Genomic DNA, 22,182 nt, shown 5'->3' with positions numbered 1-22,182 from the left:
TCCTAGGAAGCTATCCAATCAGCATCAATGATTCTGGTCACAGTGGGTTAAGAAGAAAAGCAAGGAGGCCAACTCATCATTATGCAAGCTAGCTCAGTTGCTGGGGAACCCAAAGCTGCTGGAGAACTGGGAAACAGCACCAAAAACCACGACCCTAGTATAAATAAAGGCATTTCTGGGGTGGTGTCAGGGAGGAGTGTCCTGCAGCTTCACAGACTGGGTTTAGTTTGGGAGAATGAGAGGAAAAGAAAGGCTCCTGAGGAGCTGGAGAGGAAGCTCTGCTCTGCAGAGCCCTCCAGCATGGGCTAGCAGTACAGTGAAGAGGGAGGTTGGTGTTGATCCTTGCATCAGAAGTCAAATAACTAGTGCTGCCCTCTATGCCTAGAGAAGGTGGCCTGTGGACTGAGCCCCAGCCTGTCCGCCTTGGGCCGTACTTAAGGATTCACTCCGGTAATTTTTGTCTGGTGTCTGCCTGTGCTCTGTCAGTTGTACATTATGAAGAACGACATTACTGTCCAAGAAAAAGTAGCAAGGCAAGATGAATGATGGAATGAGTGAATGAAAAACATTTATTATGTGTTTACTATATGTGCTACATTCCGAGGATACAAACAGAAAAAGTTAAACAATCTCTTCTCTCAAGTAGGTCACAGTCTAATGGATGGGAGGGCATGCAAACAACTATGTACAAAGAAACTATAGACAGGATAAGTGGAAAAAATGAACAGAGGGAAGACACTAGGATTTAAGGAGATCAGCTTCCTAATGTGGAATTTTAGCTGGGACTTGAAGTAAGCCAAGGAAATCAGGGAAGGCAGGAGACAGAGCTGAGAAGTGAAAGCATTCCAGGCATGGGGACAGCCAGTGAAAACACCCAAAGTCTGGAGATGGTCAGCAAGGAGGCCAGAGTCACTGAATAGAGAAGTTGGGGAGGGGGGGAAGGGTTTAAGAAGACTGAAAAGGGGGGGGGGGCAAAGATTAGGTTATAAAGGACTTTATATTTGTTCCTGGTTGTGAGGAAAATTCTTTAGAGTTTACAAAGCACCATATAAATGTGACTTATAACCAAAATCATAGGTAACTCAAGCAATTGAAAGAAACAAGGTGGAGAAAGTAAACTATGTATTATTGCCAAGATTGGCTCTTTGAGTTCAGGAGGCATGCCCATGCATGTCCTAGGAGCTAGGAAAGGCCCTCTTTGTCCTCAAAGTATGATAAAGTGTGAATTCTTTGACCAGGGATGAACTCACTTGTGTCCCTGTTACCCGGACCATTTGGCCCTTTGCTCTGGTATTGACTTAAATTCCCAACTCCAGAGTTGCAGGAGCAATGAAGACCAGTGAGTTAATAATACATAACTGATGAAGTTCACAGGTGCTCTCTTTTTAGGCTGAGCCTTTAAAATGAGCCACAGCCATTCCAGGAGATCTGATATAGAAAGCAGAAAGGCTCCATAAAGGCAAAGTTTCAAATCTCTTGAGAGATTTGTGCATACATATAGATGTCTCCTAACCCCAGGAGAGGAAGAACCAGTGCCAGATGGAGGCACAGACCAATGGAGGGAGCTAATGATGCAGGAGAGAAGACATCAACGCATGTGAGAAAGCAAAGAAGCCTCCCATAGCCAGAAGCCCTTAACATGGAGAAGCCATGAAGTATGCCTTCATTGATACTATGAGTCATGATCAGTGACACTTTCAATTGCATACTTTCAGATTACATATTAAATTAATTATTTTAGCCAAAAATAGTATTTCTTTATTATCCACTGTACCCCAAATGGAGTCACTAGAAATGTTCTTAGATCACCAATGATGATCAAGTCATTTCTTCATTGACATCATGAATTTCTCACCAACAATCAGAAGGTCTTAGAACAAAAAGCTCCAAGTTTTCACCTTAAAAGAAAACAACTAAATCCTCCCACCCAAAAAACAATGTATGTTTCACACAGCAAGATGGGGGGGAGGGGCACTCACAGGACAGGAGTGGGAAGGGAATGAGTAACAAGGAAGAACAGTAAAGCTGGAGCCTGTCTCAAGAAGTAGCTTCACTACCTCATCTAGAGAGTTATAGAGCTGTCTTGGCTAACCAGTTGTCTGTCTAATGGCTGTCGCTCTCTTCCCCCAAAGACCTTCCTTACTTCCTTAGAATCTTAGAATCCCCCAGCTTCCTTGAAGTTTCAGCTGCTCCAGAGTACCTCCCCCCCACACAGACCAGTGATCTCTTTCCCAAAGTCCCTTTGGGTTTTGCTTACCTGTTTACATACTGTCTTCCCCCAGGAGAATGCCAATTCCTTGAAGGATTTTATTTTCATATGCCTAGTGCAGTGCCCAATGCCTGGTATAGTGCCTTACACATAGTAGGCACTTAATGAATATTTACTGTATGAAATATCAGGACCATAAATATAACTAGGGCCCATAGAAAGATACTGAGAAAGTTACTATTCAGTAGTAACTTTAGCCATCCCTAACAGAGTTAGATTGGTTTTGCACTTCCCCCTAGACTGGCTGTCCACCACCATCATATCCAATCCAATATCCTTGGCTTTATATTCAAGACACTCAATCAACTGCTTTCTCCTCCCTTTCCAAACTCAGCTCTCACTCCCACAAGACAGCCCCTGTTTCAAGCAGACCAATCTGTTTGTCATCCCACACACGTCTCACTAATTCTTTACTGAATTTACTGTCTGTACCACTGCTTTTGGCACTTAATCACTATTGCCTTATTTTTTTCTTATTTAAACATTCATGACTGTGTCTCATATCCCCCCAAAATGATGCATTTCTAAGACATACTGATATCAGAGTTGGAAGAAACTACAAAATTGCATCTATAACATCCCCAACAAGTGATTGTATACAGTCTCTGCCTTCAACATCCATGACAAGAGATCACTCTGCTACAAAGAGAAACTCATTGCTTCCCAAGGCAACCCAGTTTTGGTCAGCTCTAATGTTCCTTCAAGGCCCCCAGGTCATCCATTTTCCCCAACCTTGCTCCCCCTAAGGACCAACAAACTTTGTCATCTGCCCTGAAGCTGAACGTTCCTATATGAATTAACTCTCCCTACTGGAATATAAGGTCCTTGAAATCAGAGATTGTCTCAATTTTCTGTTTATATCACTAGTATGTACCATAGATCTTGCAACATAATAAGAGTTTACTTAATAACTTCAATAAATACTTATTAATGGCCTACTATGTGCCATCCTCCAAGTGATAAGTGCTGGGGATATAAAAAGAGGCAAAAGGTAGTCCCTGCCCTCAGAGAGTTTACAGTCTATTGGGGGAGACAACATGCAAACATATACAAAGCAGGCTATATATGGGACAAATAAGAAATAATTAAAAGAGGGAAGGTACTGTAACTGAATTTGAAGCAGACTTCCTGTAGAAGGTAGGATTTTAGTTGGGACTTAAAGGAAGCCAGGGAGGCTAGTAGTTGAGATCAGAAGAAAGAGATTATTCCAGGTATGGGAGAGAGAGAAAATTCCCAGTCAAAGGATGGAATGTCTAGTTCATGGAACAGCCAGGAGGCCAGTGTCACTGCATCAAAGAGTATGTGTTGGGGAATAAGGTGTTAGAAGACTGGATGGGTAGAAGAGAGCTAGGTTATGAAGGCCTTTGAATGTTAAACAGAGCATTTTATATTTGCTCCTGGAGGAAATAGGAAGCCCACTGGAGTTTACTGAGTAGGGGGGAAGGGCAGAATGATGGTGACATGATCAGACAGGTGTTTTGTTTTTTTTTTTAAGAAATCAGGGTTAAGTAACTTGCTCAAGGTTACATGGCCAGTTATTTCTGGGTGTGGTGCTAAGTATCTGAGCCCAAATTTGATTCCCAGGTCATCCCAACACTGGAGCCAGTGCTCTTACTCGATGTGCTACCTGGCTGCCCCCAGACAGGTGTTTTACAAAAATCACTTTAGTGGCTGAAAGGAGAATAGATTGGAATGGGGAGAGACTTGAGCCAGGCAGATTCTCCAGGCTGGCTACTGCAGTCATCAAAGTGTGAGGTGATAGAATGGCGCACTAGAGTGGTGGTAGTATCAGAGGAGAGAAGGAGGAATATGTGAGAGAAGTTACAGAGGTGAAATCTAAAAGCCTTGGCAACAGCTTGGATCCAGGGGCAGGGAGTGTGTGAGAGGTTGTAATGGTAATGTAAATGGGAAGATCTTTCCCATCCATTAACAGGACCATGTGACCTACTTGAGTCACATGAGTCTGTGGTGGGAAGAGCCTGCTGAACAGGTGGAGCAGGCAGGGTAGAGCAGAACCCAGAGGAAGTTTGTCAGAATAGTTAGAGCTGAGGAAGAGAGAAGAAGCAGGCAGCAAGTTATGAGTGTTTGTGGGAAGGCCCTAGCAGAGGGAAGGCTTGGGGATGGCTGTACCCTCTGCATAGTTATTGTGTATAGATTTCTTTGCTGCTATGATAGACTTGGCTTTCTGGTGTTAGGATTCAGCTTTCTGGTGTCTGAATAAATGTTTTGGTTCTGTCTTCCATGGAGTGGAGAATCAGCTATATTTTGTGATTCAGAATTATGCCAGCATATTCATAGCCACCACAGGCACTGTGAATATCACACTGGAGCTACAGAGGTATAGAGGAATGGAAGATGACTCCTAGGTTGTGAGCCTGAGGGACTAGGAGGAGGCTTTCCTCTTCTACAGTAACAGGGAAGGTAGGAGGTGAAGAAAAGATGACGAATTCTGTTTTGCTAACACTGAGTTTAAGATGTCTACTGGACATCCAATTCAAGATGTCTAAAAGGCAACTAGAGATGTAAGACTGAAGGTCAGCAGAGAGTTTGGGGCAGGAAAGAAATATTTGAGAATCATCAGCATAGAGATAGTAATTAAATCCATATGATAACCAAGTGAAGTAGAATAGAGGGAGAAAAGAAGAAAGTCCAGGACAGAACCCTGAGGAATACCTATGGTTAGAGGGCATGATCTAGAGAAGGATCCAGCAAAGGTGACTGAGAAGTGATCATATAGAAAAGGAGTAAAATCAGGAAAGGGTGGTATCCCCAAAACACAGAGAGAAGAGAGTATCAAGGAAGAGTGACTGACATGTCAAAGACTTCAAAGAGGCCAAGGATAAAGGACCGAGAAAAGGTCACTGGATTTAGCAACTAAGACATCATTAGTATTTTGGAGAGAACAGTTCGGTAAAATAACAAGGAATTTATAATAATAAATAATAATAATATAGTATATAATAATGTAATAATAATAAATAAGGAAAAAAGAACGCTTTTTTCATTCATTCAAGAGGATCAATGACATCATGAATTAAAGTCAGAGCTGGAAGTTGGGATTGATCTTCCCATTTAATTGAATATAAGGCACAGCTGTGCAAAGTCACCAGCCTCACTCTGTCCTCCAGAGTCCTCAGAGTCCGGTGGCAAGACAAAAGTCTAGACCCTGCTCCGTGAGTACCCTTCCCTAACCACCAACACCAGTACTATGCTCTTCATAGAGAACATTTTAATTTCTACCTCAGACCCTTAGCATATGCTATTTCTATCTGAAGTACCCACCCTCTAACTTTCCATCCACTCACTTCTACTACTTTCATTAAGATTCACCACAAATCTAGCCTCCTCCAAGGTATTATTCCTTGAATGATATCAAATTCTTTTGTACTTATACATATGCTATTTTCTAACTGTTCCATCTGTCTACGATTTGCCTTATGTAATGTAACATTAATGGGATTTAAGATCTTCCCACCCATTAATAGGCCTCATGTGGAGCCCATTAAGGAAAGCTTACTTAGGGGAGACTTGCTTATAGGAAGGCTTTCACACCTCTTGATAATTTCTAATTAGGTACTGAGTCAGGAGGGTTGTGATGCCTTCTGGCTCTGAGAAGTGTATATATACTCTGAGTTGGTATTTTGCTTTGGGGGCTCTCTTATGAGAAGGATCTTGTGACTTCCTAGTTGAAATTCTGAGTGGCCTTAAATTCAGAGCTCCCCGACTGCTCAGATGTAAAGGCTCTCTCCATCCAGGTATGTATGTAAAGTGTATAGCAATATTGCTTTGATTCAGGCAGTCAGAGCCCTGTCTATTGGTCTTTATAAATTCCTCTGTTTCTATTTTCTCTGAAGTTCAGGGTGCTGACTTTTCCCCTGAACTAGTGAATGTAATTTAAAAAGACTGTTGACCCCTTAAACAGCTATCTTTCCTAGTAAAGTAGGGTTGCCACTACCCATCACCCAATTATAAACTTCTCAAGAATGGAGACAGCCTTTTCCCTGTATGTTCCCCTATATGGTGGTTTCTGTACCTCTTTGTGGGTTTGCCCCAGAACTCTCACCAAAGTCCTTCTCTTCTGCAACTTTTACACCCTTTTTCTTGCTGATCTCATCAATTCCTATGGATTTTACTATCATCTCCATCTGAATATTTCCTAGGCATCTCCAACTAAACATGTCCAAAACAGAACTCATATTTCTTCTATACTCATCCCTTCTTTTAATGTCCCTACTTTTGTCAAGGTCACTGCTATTCTTCTATTGTCACTCAGGTCCACAATCTAGAAATCATCCTCAATTCCTCATGCTCCTTCACCCTCATTTTGAAAAAGTTGCCAAGCCTTGTTAAATTCACCTCCTCAACATTTCTCAAATCTATCCCCTTCCTTCTACTCACACAAATACCCTGACCTGGGCCCTTATGGACTCTTGTCTAACCTACTGTAATAGCCTCCTAATTGATCTGCATGAATCCAGTGTGACCCTCAACAAACGAGCACTTCCTTCAAGAAGTCTTTCTTGATTTCTGTGTGTGTACACAATCTGTACCTATAGGTGAACATGTTGTATGCCCCTATTAGAATGTAAGCTCCCTAAAGGCAAGGACTGTCTTGCTTTAGTATCTGGATTCTGAAAAGCTCAAAATTAATATTATCTCTAGTTTCTACAATGTAACTGATTTTAGGCTGTATAAATTTTTTATAATTCAGTTAGTATCTGACTAAAGCCACCTTTCTATGTCCTTGAGTTAAACTCAATAATTTAGTTTTCCTTCTGAGTTAGTTTAAAAGTATAATAATTTTTTTCAATTATCATGTTATACTGGTAATCTCTGGGACATCTGTTTGTTATCTTTAAATGCCAATAAATTAACCTGGTGCCATTCCCCCAAAAGATATGTCATCTGTCCTTTTATAATTGTTGGGGTGGGGGGGATTTTAGCTCCTCCAAGAAAGCAAGTGTGACGGTACTGATTTCCTAGCAAAGATTCTAAGATATAGATGAGTCTCATAAAAAACAATGAACATTCCTTAATTGTCAGAGACAGATGTGATTAGCTTCACCTGAATGCCAGCTCACTTTTCTTAGTTTAACCCATTGTAATTTTCCATGACTACCAAGACTTCCTTCTTTCCTATGTGTCAAAGCCATTTTCCCCTTCTCATTGAGATCACTGGTTTTACTAAGGCTGTCAGTCTGACCTATTTTGTTAACAGTTATACATGTCACTGTTAATAAACTGATCTTGCTTGGAGTCTGCAACTCAGTGTATCTTTGTTAAATGTACTTGACACGGTTCCCTAGGTGTCCAGCACATAGCAGATTTTTTAATGAATGACTGGTTTACTTACTGATTAACTGGTTTAGGGGCAAGTAGCTTTGTGACCCTGGACAAGTCACTTAACCCTGTTTGTCTCAGTTTTCTCATCAGTAAAATGAGCTGGTGAAGGAAATGGCAAACCACTCCAGTATCTTTGCCAAGAAAACCCCAAAAAGGTCCCAAAGATTTGCACATGACTAAACAACAACAAATTCAGAGTTGGAAGAGCCCTTCAATGCCATCTAACTCAACCTCCTCATTTTATGGACAAGTAAACCGAGGTCTAAAGAAGCCAAGTAAGTTATCAAAGGTCACATGGGGTAGAAATCCTTGGATACCACCTCCAGTACTCATTCTGTGGCGCCATGATGCCTCTTTGTAGAGTTAGACTGCTCACTCAATCATGTGACCTGGACAATTCTTCCTCTTAGTTTCTTCCTTTGCAAAATGAAGAGGACAATTCCTGCCCCTCTACTTAATAAAACCTAGACCTGGGAGGGTCCTCAGATCTCATCCAGTCAAAGCCATTTTCCAGAAGAGGAAACTGAAGTAGCCAAAAATGCGACTATAAAGTCTCTGTTCCTGGGCTTTCCAATCCATTCCTTGGAGCCTCACAGAGCAGCTCTGCTCCTGCTGTGTCCTGCTCAGAAACTTTTGATAGCTTCCATGGTCTACAGAACAGTGCAAACTCCTAAGCCTGGATTCAGGGCCTTCATCCAATTGCAAACTACCTTTATTTTCTTCTCCCACATCACATATTCTGCCTGTCCCTCAGTCTTATCCTGCCCTTTCCTCCCCCTGTGTGTTCCTTGGCTGACATAGCTTCTCATGGCTGGAAGGAATTCCACATACTCACCCAACCACCACCACCCCCAAACCCCAATTTCAGCTTGCTGAAATCCTTCCCACCCTTCAAGACCCATGCTAATTATTTTATTTTCCCATCACCTAGTAGAGTGCAGTCCTAATAGCCAGCATTTATATAGTTTTAAGTTGTATGTACAAAATTCTTTAAAGTATTTTATCCTCACAACAGATGAAGAATATGAAGTAGATAGCAGTTAAGTCCCTTGTGTCTGAGACAGGATTTGAACTCAGATCTTCCTGCCTCAATGCCTAGCACTCTATGTACTATGCCCACTTGCTGTACACAAAATTTAACAGGCATCTATCTCAAAAAACTTAAAACTTTTCCAAGGTTGCCTGGAGATGAGTGTGACAATCTCTTTGCAAACTGCAGTCGCTGCACAATTTCAATGACCACATTCCCCATTTTTTATCCAATATTTACTGAGTATAACGCCAGGCAAAGCCAGCAATCTCTCTCCCCCTCCAAACATAAAAAGCTGCCTCCTAAGCAAAAGTCGTTTCCTACTAGAGAACCATTCTTTTTCAATATAAAGTTTACTAAAAGGAACATTGTTTCTAGTTTTTCTTCCTACATGGTTTCAACATTTGCACTTCATGTTATCATTATAATTATTACTTGCCCAGGAACACAATAAAAATGACAAAAGTGTTAAGTACCAAGTGTCAAAGCTGAGACCCAAACCCAGGCCTCCTGACTCAAACGCAAGGGTTTTTTCCACTCTACTGGGCTAGTCTCATCCTATTATTATATTTGACTTCTGTTTAACATATAAGACATTGCTCATGTTTTCCCCCCATATGCACCCTGAATCCCCTCCCCAACTTTCAAGGCCCAGCCCTCCCATGAACCTTTCCCCAACTATTCCAATCCCCATTGACTTTTCTTTTGGTAATTTGTAGCATCTAATTTAACATTTGGTTATATATTGCCTTTTATTTAACTATTTCACATGTAGCCTTGAGGTTAGGGACTGTGTTTGTCTCACATAACGATTCCCACTTTTCACCAACCCAAATTTCTTTCAAGCTCTTCAGACAAAGGCAGCAAGATTATAGTTAGGATGCTGTTTTATAACTGTCTTAGCATTTCTATATGACATTTTTTGAAGTTCTTTCTTATGTGTCCCCCTAATACAATTCATAAAAGGCTAGAAGGGTCTGTGAGGACATTTCATTCTGACCCCCTCATTTTATAAAGGAGGAAGCCAAGGCCTTAAAAAGGAAATGACTTACCCTTAGTGGCTGAGCTGGAACTATTAGGCATTTAATGAGTTACATGTAAGGCACTATGCTAGGCTTCTGCTAACCTGGTCATTATTTCTATATTTCCCAATAACTTGTGAAATGATCTGAATGCTGTCAGCGGAGTAACAATCAGACCTGGGGAAAAGACTTAACAGTACGTTTTCCTAGTGGCTTTATAAGGTCTAATACTTTAGCTACATAACTTTGAATAAACTAAGACCATATTAAGAAGATAAATGTCAGCTTAGCTGTAACTTTTCAATTCTTCTCAAGTAACAGAAACATGATCACCGTCAACAAATATTCATTCAACAAGCATTTATTAAATGCCTACTGTATACAGAGAGCTTCTCTAGCTACTGGAGATACAAATTCAAAATTGAAATAGTACCTCTGTCCCCAATGAGGGAAGTGGGACAAAGAATATTAACATGCATAAGCACAAAATAATTTGAAGGCAGAGAAAGAGAGATTTACAACTGGGGAACTTGTGTAGACATAACACTAGAGAGTACATGACCACCAAAATCCAAACCTTAATGTTTAATGCCATGGGATACTATCCTCAACCTCCCTCCTCTGCTTCAGAAGCCTCCCTAGCTTCCTCTTGGCTGCCCTTTGGTTAAAATACCAAATGCCAACTCCTCATTAGGCACAATCTGGCTAATAACACATCATTGCCTTCAAGGCTCTCCCTCCTCCAGTCCATTCCTCAGTCAGCTAGCAAAGTGATCTTTCTAAAGTGTAAGTCTGACCTTGTCACCCTCATCGCCATGCAATAAACTCTGGTGGCTCCTGATTACTTCAAAGATCTAATAGAAAATCTTGTTGGCTCTGGAAGCCCTCAAAACCTATCCCCTCCTACCATTCCAGTCTTCTTACACCTCACTCCCCTGGCCTTCCTCGAGGTCCTCACACATATGAGGACTCTACTCGCACTGGCTGGCCCTCATGCCTGCAATCCGTGTTCCCTGGCCTCCTTCAAGCCTCAGCTAAAATCACAAGAAACTTTCCCCTGTCTTCCCTTTATGCTAGTGCCTTCACTCTGAAATCATCTTATACATCTTTACAGAAATCTTCTATTTGTGACGACGTAAAACTGCACTAAGACTTTTGGAATGACCCGTATATCTGGTTGTGGTCTCCCCAGTAGATGGCAGGGGAGATGATTTTTACCTTTCTTTGTATCTCCAGTGTGTAGCACAGTGCCTTGGGCCCTTAATAAATGCTCGTTTGCTTTACCTAACATTACACATGACGCCCTATGCGCCAGTCAGGAGTTCCTTCTTCGAAATATCAACCTTCAGTAACAACTGTGCTAAGCCTTGGTTGGCTTTTCCTATTTCCCTTAGTGTACAAGGATCCCCCTCCCCCCCACATACCAATAACTATCTTTTTTGTCGTTTTTTAAATTATTCTATCTTTATTCAGCTGTGGCTATGTTGTATCCCTCCAGCAAAATTGTATTTGTTTGTATCCCCAGTGCCTGGGTAAATGGGAATGGGAGTTGTTTCATTGTCTCTTACAGAGCTAAAGTGGAAAGATACCAAACAGTATAGCATTCCAAAACCCTTTCCAAAGCTGGGGTGTTGAGGCACAGCCTGCCTGTCATCAAGCTTGGCAGTGCCACAGCCTTAGATTTGTAAGGGACCTCAAAGGGTGTCTAATCTAACCCTTGGCTGCAATGTATCTCCCCTCTAGGACATTCTCCCACCCAGGGTCATCCCCACCTTCCAGTGAGGAACCTGGAAGTGATGGCAAAGTTCTCTCTCTTGGCTAAGGAAGCCCACTCCAAGGGCACACCAATTCATTGGAAATCAATCTCAATCTCTCTCTCTCTCTCCTCTCTCTCTGAGCCAAATCTTGCTATCCTTTATAACTATTCTCCCTAGTTTCTGGGGAACCACAACATAAGTCTGTTTCCTCTTTCCTTCCAGTCCTCTTCAGTCCAAAATGTACTTCTTGGTTTCCTGTTTTTGCCCTTAATCCTCAAATGTGTATTTGTTGGTATTTTGGCAAAATGACTGTCAGATGCCAACATCATAGCTCACTTTTTCTTCTTCAGCAGCTATGGACTGGTGAGGCTACCAATATGAAGAATAAGATCTGAAGAGAGTAAACGGCTTGTTTTGACCAAGTTTTATGACTTTTCTAAAAAAGCTAGAAATACTATACGATAAAGAGTTATCATTACTACTCTGTGATGATGTGATTGAGTTTTAACTATCTTTATGTGGGGCTTGTTTGTTTTTCCAAAAGCATTCAAGATTCTCCACAATTTGGCTAACTTTTCCCCTTCACACTTCCATCCCCAGCAAACCTATTAACACTTGCTCTCCATTCTGTCCTCTCCTGCCTGTCCCATCCATCCTGTCTCCTACACCTGGTACTGACTCCCCACCCAATTTGGTCTCTCCAAAGTCTAGCTTGACTGCCACCTCCTCCCAAAAGCCTTCCCACATCACTCAGTTTCAAGTCATCTTTCTTCTATCTTGCCTCACAGTATTTTTCTAAAACTTTCTTTTTAACTTAGCAGATTTTAGTCTTTATTATAATTACATGACAACAACAATAATAGCTAGCATTTCTATATTGCTTTAAGGGTTGCAAAGTGCTTTACAAATGTTAGCTCATTAAACAACCCCAGGATGTAGATGCTTCAATTATCTCCATTTTCCAGATAGGAAATCAGAGGCAGACAGAGGTGAGATGACTTGCCCGGGGTCACAGAATTAGTGAGTATCTAATGCTGGGTTTGAACTTCCTAAGACAGGTTCAGCACTCTGTTGTGCCTCCTTGTACTGCTTACCCTAACAATGCTACTTTGGTTTTTTTAGAACCTATGAGTTGTCTTTAGGGGGAAAAAAAGACTAGAAGCTTATCCTTTTATGCCCCCAAAATAGTAAGCTGCTGGTGTGAAAAGAACCGTCTTCTTTCTTTATATTCACAGGATCAAATACGTAGAGATTATTTAATCCAGTCCCCCCTCCCCAACTAACAAATGATAAAACTGAGACCCCAGAGCAGTTAACTGAATTGCTGAAAGTCACATAGCAAAGCCAGTATGATCCCCATGGCACAGCAAGGTATCCTACATATAATAAGCATTTAAATACTCACAGAAGGCACAGGACTTAGAGAGAAGAAACTTGAGGCAGTATCTAATTCAGTCTCTTCTTTTTACTTAGAAGAAAGCTCACCACATGACAAAGTCAGACAGAGCCAAGATTCAAACCCGGGTTTTCTTACTCCAAATTCTATGTTCTTGTCAGTATACAGCAGTTGTTTGTTAAATTGAATTTGTTGAGTGAAGTCTGAGATCTCTAAACCCAACTGCCTCTGTCCTTCCATCCATCACCCTACTTCCCTGTGGCCTCACTCCAGGGATGAGACAAATAACTATAAAGTTGGATGTCAAAGAGTGTGATTCTCTGGGGCCAAAACGAAACACATCTCTGACATACCCAATGACGTGATCCAATATCACTTTCCCAGAAGGCAATAATAAATACTAGTAGTTTCAATTTCTGGTCTTAAATAATTTTTTTTAATTTATTACTGCTAAAAAAAAACCAGGAATAAAGTGATGATGAGCATCATTTTAAAAACTATTTAAGATGGACAACTCAAGTTTCCCAGTTGCAGTATCTTATTTATTTGCAAAAATCCACAAGGAAAATAATTCATGTCATTTAATATTGCTCATGTATTCCAACTGCCCAAGTGACCCAACTGCTGGGTTACTTCATTAACTTCTGCTCACAAAACTAACAGTAAATTAAGTCCTTTAAAAAAAAAAAAGCATCACTATCTTCCTTCCCTCTCCCCAACCCACGCTTATCAATGATAATATATATGCAGCAAAGAGACCTAATAAATCTTGGTAAACATTTCAACTTTTACCAGATAAAGTCTATCCTAAATTCAAAGGCAGACCTATTTTCTTTCTCTAAAACCTTTCAAACATTTCTTAAGGACTCAGGAGAACGCAGTTGTTTTTTTTTTTTTCACACACAGGAGATAACCCTTACTCTGTAACTGTGCTATCTACAATCCGGAGATCTTTATTTAAAGGTGTTGACAAATTGTATTACTCCCAAGGAATGTCTGTTTCCTCTCTAAGCACAAGGAGCTCAATGTTTAGAAAAACTGAAATGCTAGGGATATAGCTAAGTATCCTATACTGCAAACAGATTCTTTGTCACTACCACAAACAGACAACACTGTCACAGGATTGGGGAGGTGGGGAGAATTTTGGAGATCCCCAGTCCTCTCATTTTACAGATGAGGAAACAGAGGCACAGACAAGGTCATGTCAAGACCAAGGCCATACAGTTAAGCAATAGAACTAGGATTCAAACTACACGCCAAATTCAGGGCTCTTTCCGTTACACCACAGCTACCTTTCTAGTAAATGCACAAAACAACTGAAAAACAATTCAAGGGTACAGAAATTCGAGGTAAGAGGAGTGCTGTTATAGGCTGGAAAGGCTTCCCGGAATAGAAGGTAGAGCTTGATCAAGATCATGCCATAAGCATAGGATTTGGACAGTCCATGACTCAGATAGAAACTAGCACCTGGGAGGGAAAACAGGCAGAGTTTGGGAGATATGGAAATTGAAGAAAAAAACAGAACTGAGGAAGAAGCAAGGCAGTGAAGAAAGATGTGCTTGTGCCTAGGAGGAGACTAAAAGAAAAATAAGCTTCCTTTACTGGGTGTTTACTTCACAGACTGGGCTGAAGGCTGACCCTGGAGACTGTTAATGAGTGGGAAGGAAGAGGGCTTAAAACGCAGCTGAAAACTGATCCCTGCTGTCAGTAAGAGGAGTATCTGCTGTAAGCATGAGGAAGAACAGACCTCGGAACCAGGCAGAGAGGCAAAAGATCGTCAAGGAGAAGGTTACTCTTCACTGGGATTTTAAACCTGGCTACTCCACTTCAGGTTGTTTTGAAACTCCTTGTGAAAAAGCAAAGAACAAGCCAAGAGAAGGCAGGGTGGGACTGGTGCCCACTGGAAGGAGAAGGAGGAGGAAGAGGAATGGGTGTGCCCTGCCTGGACCCAGATGTGAAGAAGAAAGTACAAAAGGCACCACAAGTAAAGAGTCTTCTTGGGGGCTACCCCAAACGAAAATTCACAGACACCAGGGCTAAAGAAGATAACACAATAGTGAAAAGTCAGGACACCTAGTTCTACCAACGAATCACAGTGTGCCTTTGGATCGATCATTTCACCTGACTGAGCCTCAATTGCCTTATTTGTGACACCAGGGATGGGCACTGGGAATGGGAAAGAGTGAGGAACCATTACCTGAGGGAGAATGGAAGGAAGATGGGCCCATGGCGGGGAGGGAAGGGGAGAATCAAACACGACACACAAGCTCGGGGAAGTAACCTGAAGAAAAGACCCAGTTGCCTTGAAGGGGAAGACAAGACCTAGAGGGGATGTAAGGAAAGGAACCCCCGTCTGGGGCGAGGGAGGATCTATTCCTGGGGAGTGGGGAAGGGGACCTAACTCTAGGGGTCTCCTGTGGCGAAGAAGCGAAAACCGATGTCTAGGGGGGAAGAGGAATTGGAATTCGCGAACACCATTAAACCAGAATGGGGACCCCCTGCAGGGGCAAGGGTGATACTCCCTCGTGTGGGGGGAATCCCCTGGCTGGCGGAGGGGGGAGGGGAGGGAACTTTGGCCGGGACAGCGCTGGGAGGGGGACCCTTTGCCCCAGGCAGGGATATCTACTGGGTTGAGGGGACCCTTCACTTGTGCGGGGCTGGGAGTAGGGGGTCACTGGGCTAGGGGGAGGGGAATCCCTTGGCTTGGGGACAGGACCAGCTGGGAGGGCTCCTCCTGGGTCGGGGGGCCTCCCTCTGGGTCTGGGGGGTCCCGGGGTCCCGGAGCTGCGTTGACTCGGGGGAGGGTTCTGGGGGGGGGGGGTCCCGGGCCCCCCGGCGCGGCACCTACCACTTCGGCCAGCTTGAGGCGGCCCGGGGCGCGGCGCAGGTAGTCGGGGTGGCAGCGGAGGCCGCCCAGCCCGCGGCGCTGGCTCACGGGCTCCGTGGTGGGCTGGTAGGGGCTGCTGGCCCCCGAGATCATGGAGGTGCTCGAGGCCTCGCCCTCGAAGCCGTCCAGCTCCTCGCCGCTCCGCATGCTGCCTCCCCGGGCGGGCGGCCTCCCTCAGCGGGGCCGCGCCGGCTGCATCGCGGGCCCGGCCCGGCCCGGCCTGGGCGGAGGGACCCGGAGCCGCCGCCGCCGATGCCGCGAGGCCGCAGCCGCTGTTGCCGCCTCCTCGGGCTCCCGGAGCTCCTGGCACTCGGGCGCCGCCTCCTCTCGGCAGCGGAAAGGGAGGGAGGGGAGGGAGGGGCGGGCGGAGCGAGGGAGGGGCGGGCGGGAAGGGGGGAGGGGGCGTCCGCTGCTCCGCGGCCGCGGCTGGCCCCTCCTCCCTCCCCCTCCCGCTCACCTGCCGCGGTCACCCCGCCTCCCGCCCCCGCTCCCCTCCCCCCAACCGCGAGACGTGAGCCCCGCCCACCCTGAGCACTAGCCCGGGGGTGGGTAGGGGAAGGGGAAAGAGAAGGGGCGCTCTGGACCCTTCCCCGCCAAACCCAGAGGGTCGAGGAGGGAAGGGGGTTGCGGGGAGCCAGGAGGGGTGGAGCCATACCTAGAGAGGGGTGGGGACTAAAAGAGGCCTGTGCCCCAGGACAGCCGGAGAGGGAAAGGGGCTGAAGTTAGCAGTAGAAGGGGAGGAGGGGGCTCTGCTTCGCCGAGGGGGATTGCATGCACAGCCTGGAGAAGAGCTGAGTGGGGAGGGGCGGCTGCCTTCCAGAGAGGGAGCTGAAGAGGGGAGGTAGCTGAGGAGAGACCAGCCCGCTCCTCGGGTAACCAGAGGGGAAAGAAATGTGCTGGGGACAGGACCTACTGGACTGAGGGTGGAGGTGGTGGCGAGGAACTGAGGGAGCTGCTTTCTGAGCAGAGTTGAAACAGAGCAGGACTCTTAGGGAGTAAGGTGGACCTAAATTCAAATTCTGCCTCAGTCACTAGCCGTGTTGTGGTCAGTCGTGTCTGCCTCTTGATGACCCAACCCTGGACCATGCACACCAGGCCCTTCTGTCCTCCACTATGTCTTCAAGTCCGTCCAAGTTCACGTTCGTGGTTTCCATGACACTATATTCATCTCATTCTCCATGTGACCTTGGACAAATCCGTTGTCTCCGCCTCAATTTCTTTATCTGTAGAACTTGGGTAATAATGGCACTTACCTCCCAGGGTTGTTGCGAGGATAAAATTTGATTATTTTTGTACAATCCTTTGCAAATCTTAGAGTTCCTTATAACTAACTTAAATTCTTGCTAATGTAATGCTTGTGGACTGAGTCAGGGTCTGCCTTCTGTGAGCAAAGGGAGCTTGCAATGGTTTGAAGGAATTTGACTTAAGGAATTATGGAACTTCCTCACCAAGAATGAATCAGCCCCTTTTTGGGTGAGAGGAGAGGTGGAAATAGGAGAATTTATAATTGGTTCAGTGTCAGGAGGGATAGTGACAACAGCACTTGACCAGGAGTGGAAAGAACTTGGGTTTTATTTGTAACAGCTGTTTGACTTTGGGCATGGCACAGTCTCTCTGGGTTTCAGTTCTTCTAGGAATTCTAGTTGAGCTTGTACCCAAGCTCTGTTTTTCTTTAAGACTTTGCTTACAAATGTTTTGAAGTCATTTTCTTGGTCCTTTGAATCTTGAGCATCCCTGTCACCATGATAGCTTTTTATGGTGAGATTCTTTTGGGAGATTGGATCATTCTTCCAGCCTACTCCCTGAGGTCATTTTATTTTTGTTTATTTATTTTGTTTTTTTGGTTAAGGCCAGTCTCAGCATTTCTTGAGGGAATGCCTGAACTGGCCCTGATTTTGTCTTCTTGAAGGTGCTGAGTATTGTGTTAATTCAGGATCTAATGTATGACTCATTTTAGAGACCTGAAAGTTTTCAGTGTTTTCAAATTGGTCTGATGCATGAGAGATCACTGCCCCACCGCCCCACCCCACTCTCATCTGAGCTCTGAAAAGTTTTGTGGGTTTGGGTCTGAGCAACAAGATTGTTGGATCACTCTCCTTGGAGTTTCAGTACACTATTGTTGCTGGACTTCCTAACTATTGGTCAGCTGGAAAGCTCTGCTGGTTCAGCATCAGAACTATAGGCTTCCCTTTGGTCTTGGGTTTCCACTCTGGTTATTTAGCTTCAGGCTTCAGACTGGCCTGTAGACTGGAATTACTGTTCACATTTAAACTTCCTACCTGCTTGGTATCCAAACTACAGTGGAAATCACTCTTCACCCTGGAACATCACCCCTAGGCTCAGGTCCCCTCCTCATTCCATCCTGGATGGACTCTGAAATGGGTAGTAGGAGACTGAATTGCCACTTGGCACTGTTTCTCCACTGTTCATAAGGTTAAGCCCCTTTGTGGTGGGTCAGGCCCCTTTCTTGCCCTGGTCTGAAGCCTCTCCCTTCCTTGGAATGCTTCTGGGGAGACCTTGTCCCCAGTATCAATAAAGTTCTCTTTCTGTCTCCTTGTGCTGACTTAGGCTTGGAAAAATGACTCACTGTGATTTTTTTTTCTTAGATTTCCTTATAAGGATTTGATCTGATGTGTTTTCTAGATATGTTTATAAGTGTTTGGGGAGGTGAGGGAGTTACCTGGAACTCTTCCTGCTACTCTGCCATTTTGCCTCTAACTCAACCCCAGATCATTTTCAAACTGTCACCTAGTCACTTCATTTTAATATAAGTTCTCTGAGGACAAGGACAGTTTCATTTTTATTTTTGTACCGCACCCGCTCCCCCAGTGCCCAGAATGTGGTAAGTGCTTGTTGAATTGTGCTGAAGGTGTTCTCTATCTTGCACTAGTAGTGCATGTTGATTTTTTAACCCAAGGGCAAGATTTCACATTAATCCCTAATTTCATCTCACAGGCTTGTTGTGAGGAAAGTGCTTTTAAAAAAGTATTGCATGGAGGTGAGCCATTAATATTTTGTATTTTTCTGATGCTTTTTGTTTTTCTTCCATAGTAAATTCCCCTTGAACTATTTCCCCCATTAGCCCCATCTTCTTCTAAGAAGGAAAAATATTTAAGAGAAACATGGGACACAACTGACCATGTCATATACAACATTCTAAATCTGTTAGTTCCCTACCTGCTCCCTCTGCCTAGGGGAGAAAGGTTGTAGCAACAAGCACCCCGGCTTCCCCAGGGTGTCTGCCCATACAGGTTCTTGGATCTGCTTTGTTAAAGGAAAGCAACTCAAAATGGGTTAACAAGCTTACTTTAATCAGTTAGACATATATCGTTTACCTTGTTCAGGGGAAAAAGGTCTGCACCCCAAACTTCAAAGCATACAGGCAGAATTATCAAGACAGAAACAGATCAAGTAGACAGATTTCCAAACTGTCCAACCATTACATCCATACCAAATCAGCATCTGGGTTTTTCAAAGCCGGGGAGGCTCTAGACAATGGCTTCCCAGAATCCAGATTAAATCACAGAACACTTCTCAAAGTGAGCCCCCAAAACAAAGCCTCACATCAGGGCTTATATAGCCTTCTCCTGGCTCAGAGAATGTAACAACCTTATTGACTCACTAGCCAATCAAGAAGTATCTACTGAAAAACAAGCCTCCCACCCCAGGCTTCAGGTGCACTTTAGCCTAGGGGCAGGGAAGATCTTTAAATTTGCATTCCCATTACAGAGGTGTATTTCATCATCAGTTCTCGGCAACTGAGCTTGGCCATTGAGGTCAATCAGTCAGATTGCCTCTTCGCATTGTTTTCCTTCACGTTATTGTAGTGATCACATATATTTTTCTGGTTCTACTTACTTTTCTTCCTCTGCTTTGGTTCATACAAGTCTTCTCATGCTTCTCTTGTGGAAGCATATTCAAAATCTCCCTTTCAATTCAAATGAAAATATGAAGAAATAAATATTTCTCTAGTCTACAATCCTTTTCTAGACTATTCCTGCTTTCCCTTACGCCTAACTCTTTTCTTTTAGGAAAGTATGTAAAAGGTCAAGCTAAGGTCCTGGGAAATGGGGTTAAGGGTGGTAAGCAAATTTTGAACAAGAAATTCCTCTTGTTTAGTTAAGATCTTTGCCTTGCCCATCCCCTGAAAGAATGAGAATGGGGATTTCCCCCAAAGGCAGGACCTTCTTTTCCCATTCAGAAGGTATCTTTAGGGTATTGACAGAGATCCCTTAAGGGGAATGGTCAAAGATTGATGAGTGGTTTTAGAAGGTGATTCTTCAGAAAGATCTAGTGACTTGTTCAATTAGATGGAAGAGTCAACCCAAAACTGTTGCTTCTTTTAATCACATTGTGACATTTTTCTTCTCTATTCCTATAAATGTTCATAATAACAATAATAATAATAGTTAACCTTTATGTAGTGTTTGTTATGTGCCGGGCACTATGCTAAGTGCTTTACAGATATTATCTCATTTGATCCTACTAAAAATGATTAATGTTAGAGGCATCTGAGGGGATGAAGAGACTGTGGTTTGGGTATCTCTCTGTCTCTTAGAAATTCTTGGATTGCTTCAATTTAGAAGAATGATCAGTTTTTAAAAATTGTTTCCGACATACCTGTGCCTAAAACCCAGAGTACATTATTCATATTTTACCCCAACACACTGAATTTCTCATATTCATTATTTCTTATGGCACAGCTAGTATTACGATGAAGCAAATGACCTTATATTCAAACTCTTCAGGAAAAAATTCATGAGGGTAACCCAGGTTTTTGGAGGTTGACTTGTTCCCTCTTGTTCTTCTTTCACAGGATCTTCATCCATCTCCTAGAATATTAGTGTCTTCCAGGGTTCTGTCCTTTCTGTCTCTTCTTCCTTTAAGTACTTTTCCTCATATATCTTGTTAGTTCCCACAAGTTCAAGTATCACCTGTACATGGATAATTCGGAGAGCTACAAATCTAACTCCAGTCATACAACATCAATTGCCTGTTAGATATCTCCTCCTGGAAATCACAAAGGCATCTCAAACTCAATGTGTCCAAAACATGATCTTCCCCCACTAAACTTGCCACTCCCATAAAATTCCCAATTTCTGCCATTCTTCTGGTTCAGGGACTCATCACCTCTCACCTTTGCTATCGCAATAGGTTTCTAACTGATGTTCCAGCTTTCAGTCTCTCTGTTTGCCAATCCAGCATCCAAACAGCTGCCAAAAATATCTTCTTAAGGCACAAGTGCCTGTAACAGCAAGCACCCTGCAATACCCAGGGTGGCTGCTAGCACAGGTACTTTGATCTGCTTTAGTAAAAAGAATGCAACTTTAAAGGGGTCAACAATCTTTAATTAAACATATATATCATTCACTTAGTTCAGGGAGAAAAGTCAGCATCCCGAATTTCAGAAAATACAAACAGAAATTACAAGCAGACAAAAATACAGAGAAAATAACATAATTGAATAGACCAAGAGACATGGCTTCTAGCTGTCTGACCATTGTACACATACATAGTTTCCAGAGAGAAAAGCACCAACATCTGGGTTTTCAAAGCAGGGCTGGGGGGGGGGGGGGGCAGCAGATGGTGGCAATACTCAACAGCTACCCAGAGTCTCATCTGGCCAAATCACACAACTTTTCCCATAAGTGAGCCCCAAAGCAAAACCTCACCTCAGACTACATATACCCTTCTTCAGGATCAGAGGACATCACAGCCTTCATGGTTCAATGCCTAATTACAAAGTAACAAAAGGTATGGGCCTTCCTGAAAAATAAACCTCCCCCTAATCAAGTCCCTCCTGTTGGGTTCCACTTGAGGCCCATTAAGGGGCAGGGAAGATCTTCAATTTCCTTTACCATTACAGTATTACCTGCTAAAAATAAAATAAAATCTCTTTTGTCTCCTCAATGCCAATGGCATAAAATATAAAGCACCCTAAAACCTGACTGGCACCTACCTTTCCTGCCCTATTTTGTATTCCTCCCCTAAACAATGGACTTTTCTCAGACCTCAGCATTCCAATCTTCTACCTCCTTGCATTAGCATAAGCTGTCCTCCATACTTTGAATTCACTCCTTCCAGAAACCTTGTCTTCCTTCAAAGCTTAGCTCAGGTGACATCTCCATGAAGCCTTCCCTGATCACCCCAATTGTTAGTATCCTCTTCTTCCTCAAATTTTCTTGTATACACCTATTTGTATACATGGTGAACTGTAGCGGCAAGCACCCCAAGCGTCCTCAGGGTTTGCCGCCAATACAGGTTCTTGGATCCGCTTTGTTAAAGGAAAGCAACTCAAAATGGGTTAACAAGCTTACTTTAATCAGTCAGACATATATCCTTTACCTTGTTCAGGAGAAAAGGTCAGCACCCCGAACTTCAAAGTATACAGGCAGAGTTATCAAGACAGAAACAGATCAAGTAGACAGATATCCAAACTGTCCAACCATTACATCCATACCCAGTCAACATCTGGGTT

At 43.5% G+C, this 22,182-nt stretch overlaps 1 protein-coding gene across 1 annotated transcript in view; it reads right to left on the bottom strand.

Annotated features, from left to right (window-relative positions):
- Nucleotides 1-15,933, bottom strand: part of CMTM4 (CKLF like MARVEL transmembrane domain containing 4) — an 83,809-nt gene extending 67,876 nt beyond the window's left edge. Inside the window, exon 1 of the mRNA XM_069085826.1 lies at nucleotides 15,666-15,933. Coding sequence (XP_068941927.1) covers nucleotides 15,666-15,851 — 186 coding nt within the window. The 5' untranslated portion in view covers nucleotides 15,852-15,933. The remainder of the gene's footprint in view (nucleotides 1-15,665) is intronic.
- Nucleotides 15,934-22,182: the final 6,249 nt, after the last annotated feature.

This window comes from Petaurus breviceps, unplaced genomic scaffold (assembly GCF_028583685.1).
Source record: "Petaurus breviceps papuanus isolate PSGF00001 unplaced genomic scaffold, PetGlider_PUasm1.0 176, whole genome shotgun sequence".
Classification (NCBI taxonomy): Eukaryota; Metazoa; Chordata; class Mammalia; order Diprotodontia; family Petauridae; genus Petaurus; species Petaurus breviceps.
The sequence above is the reverse complement of the archived record's forward strand: the minus strand, read 5'-3'. Positions and strand labels throughout refer to the sequence as shown.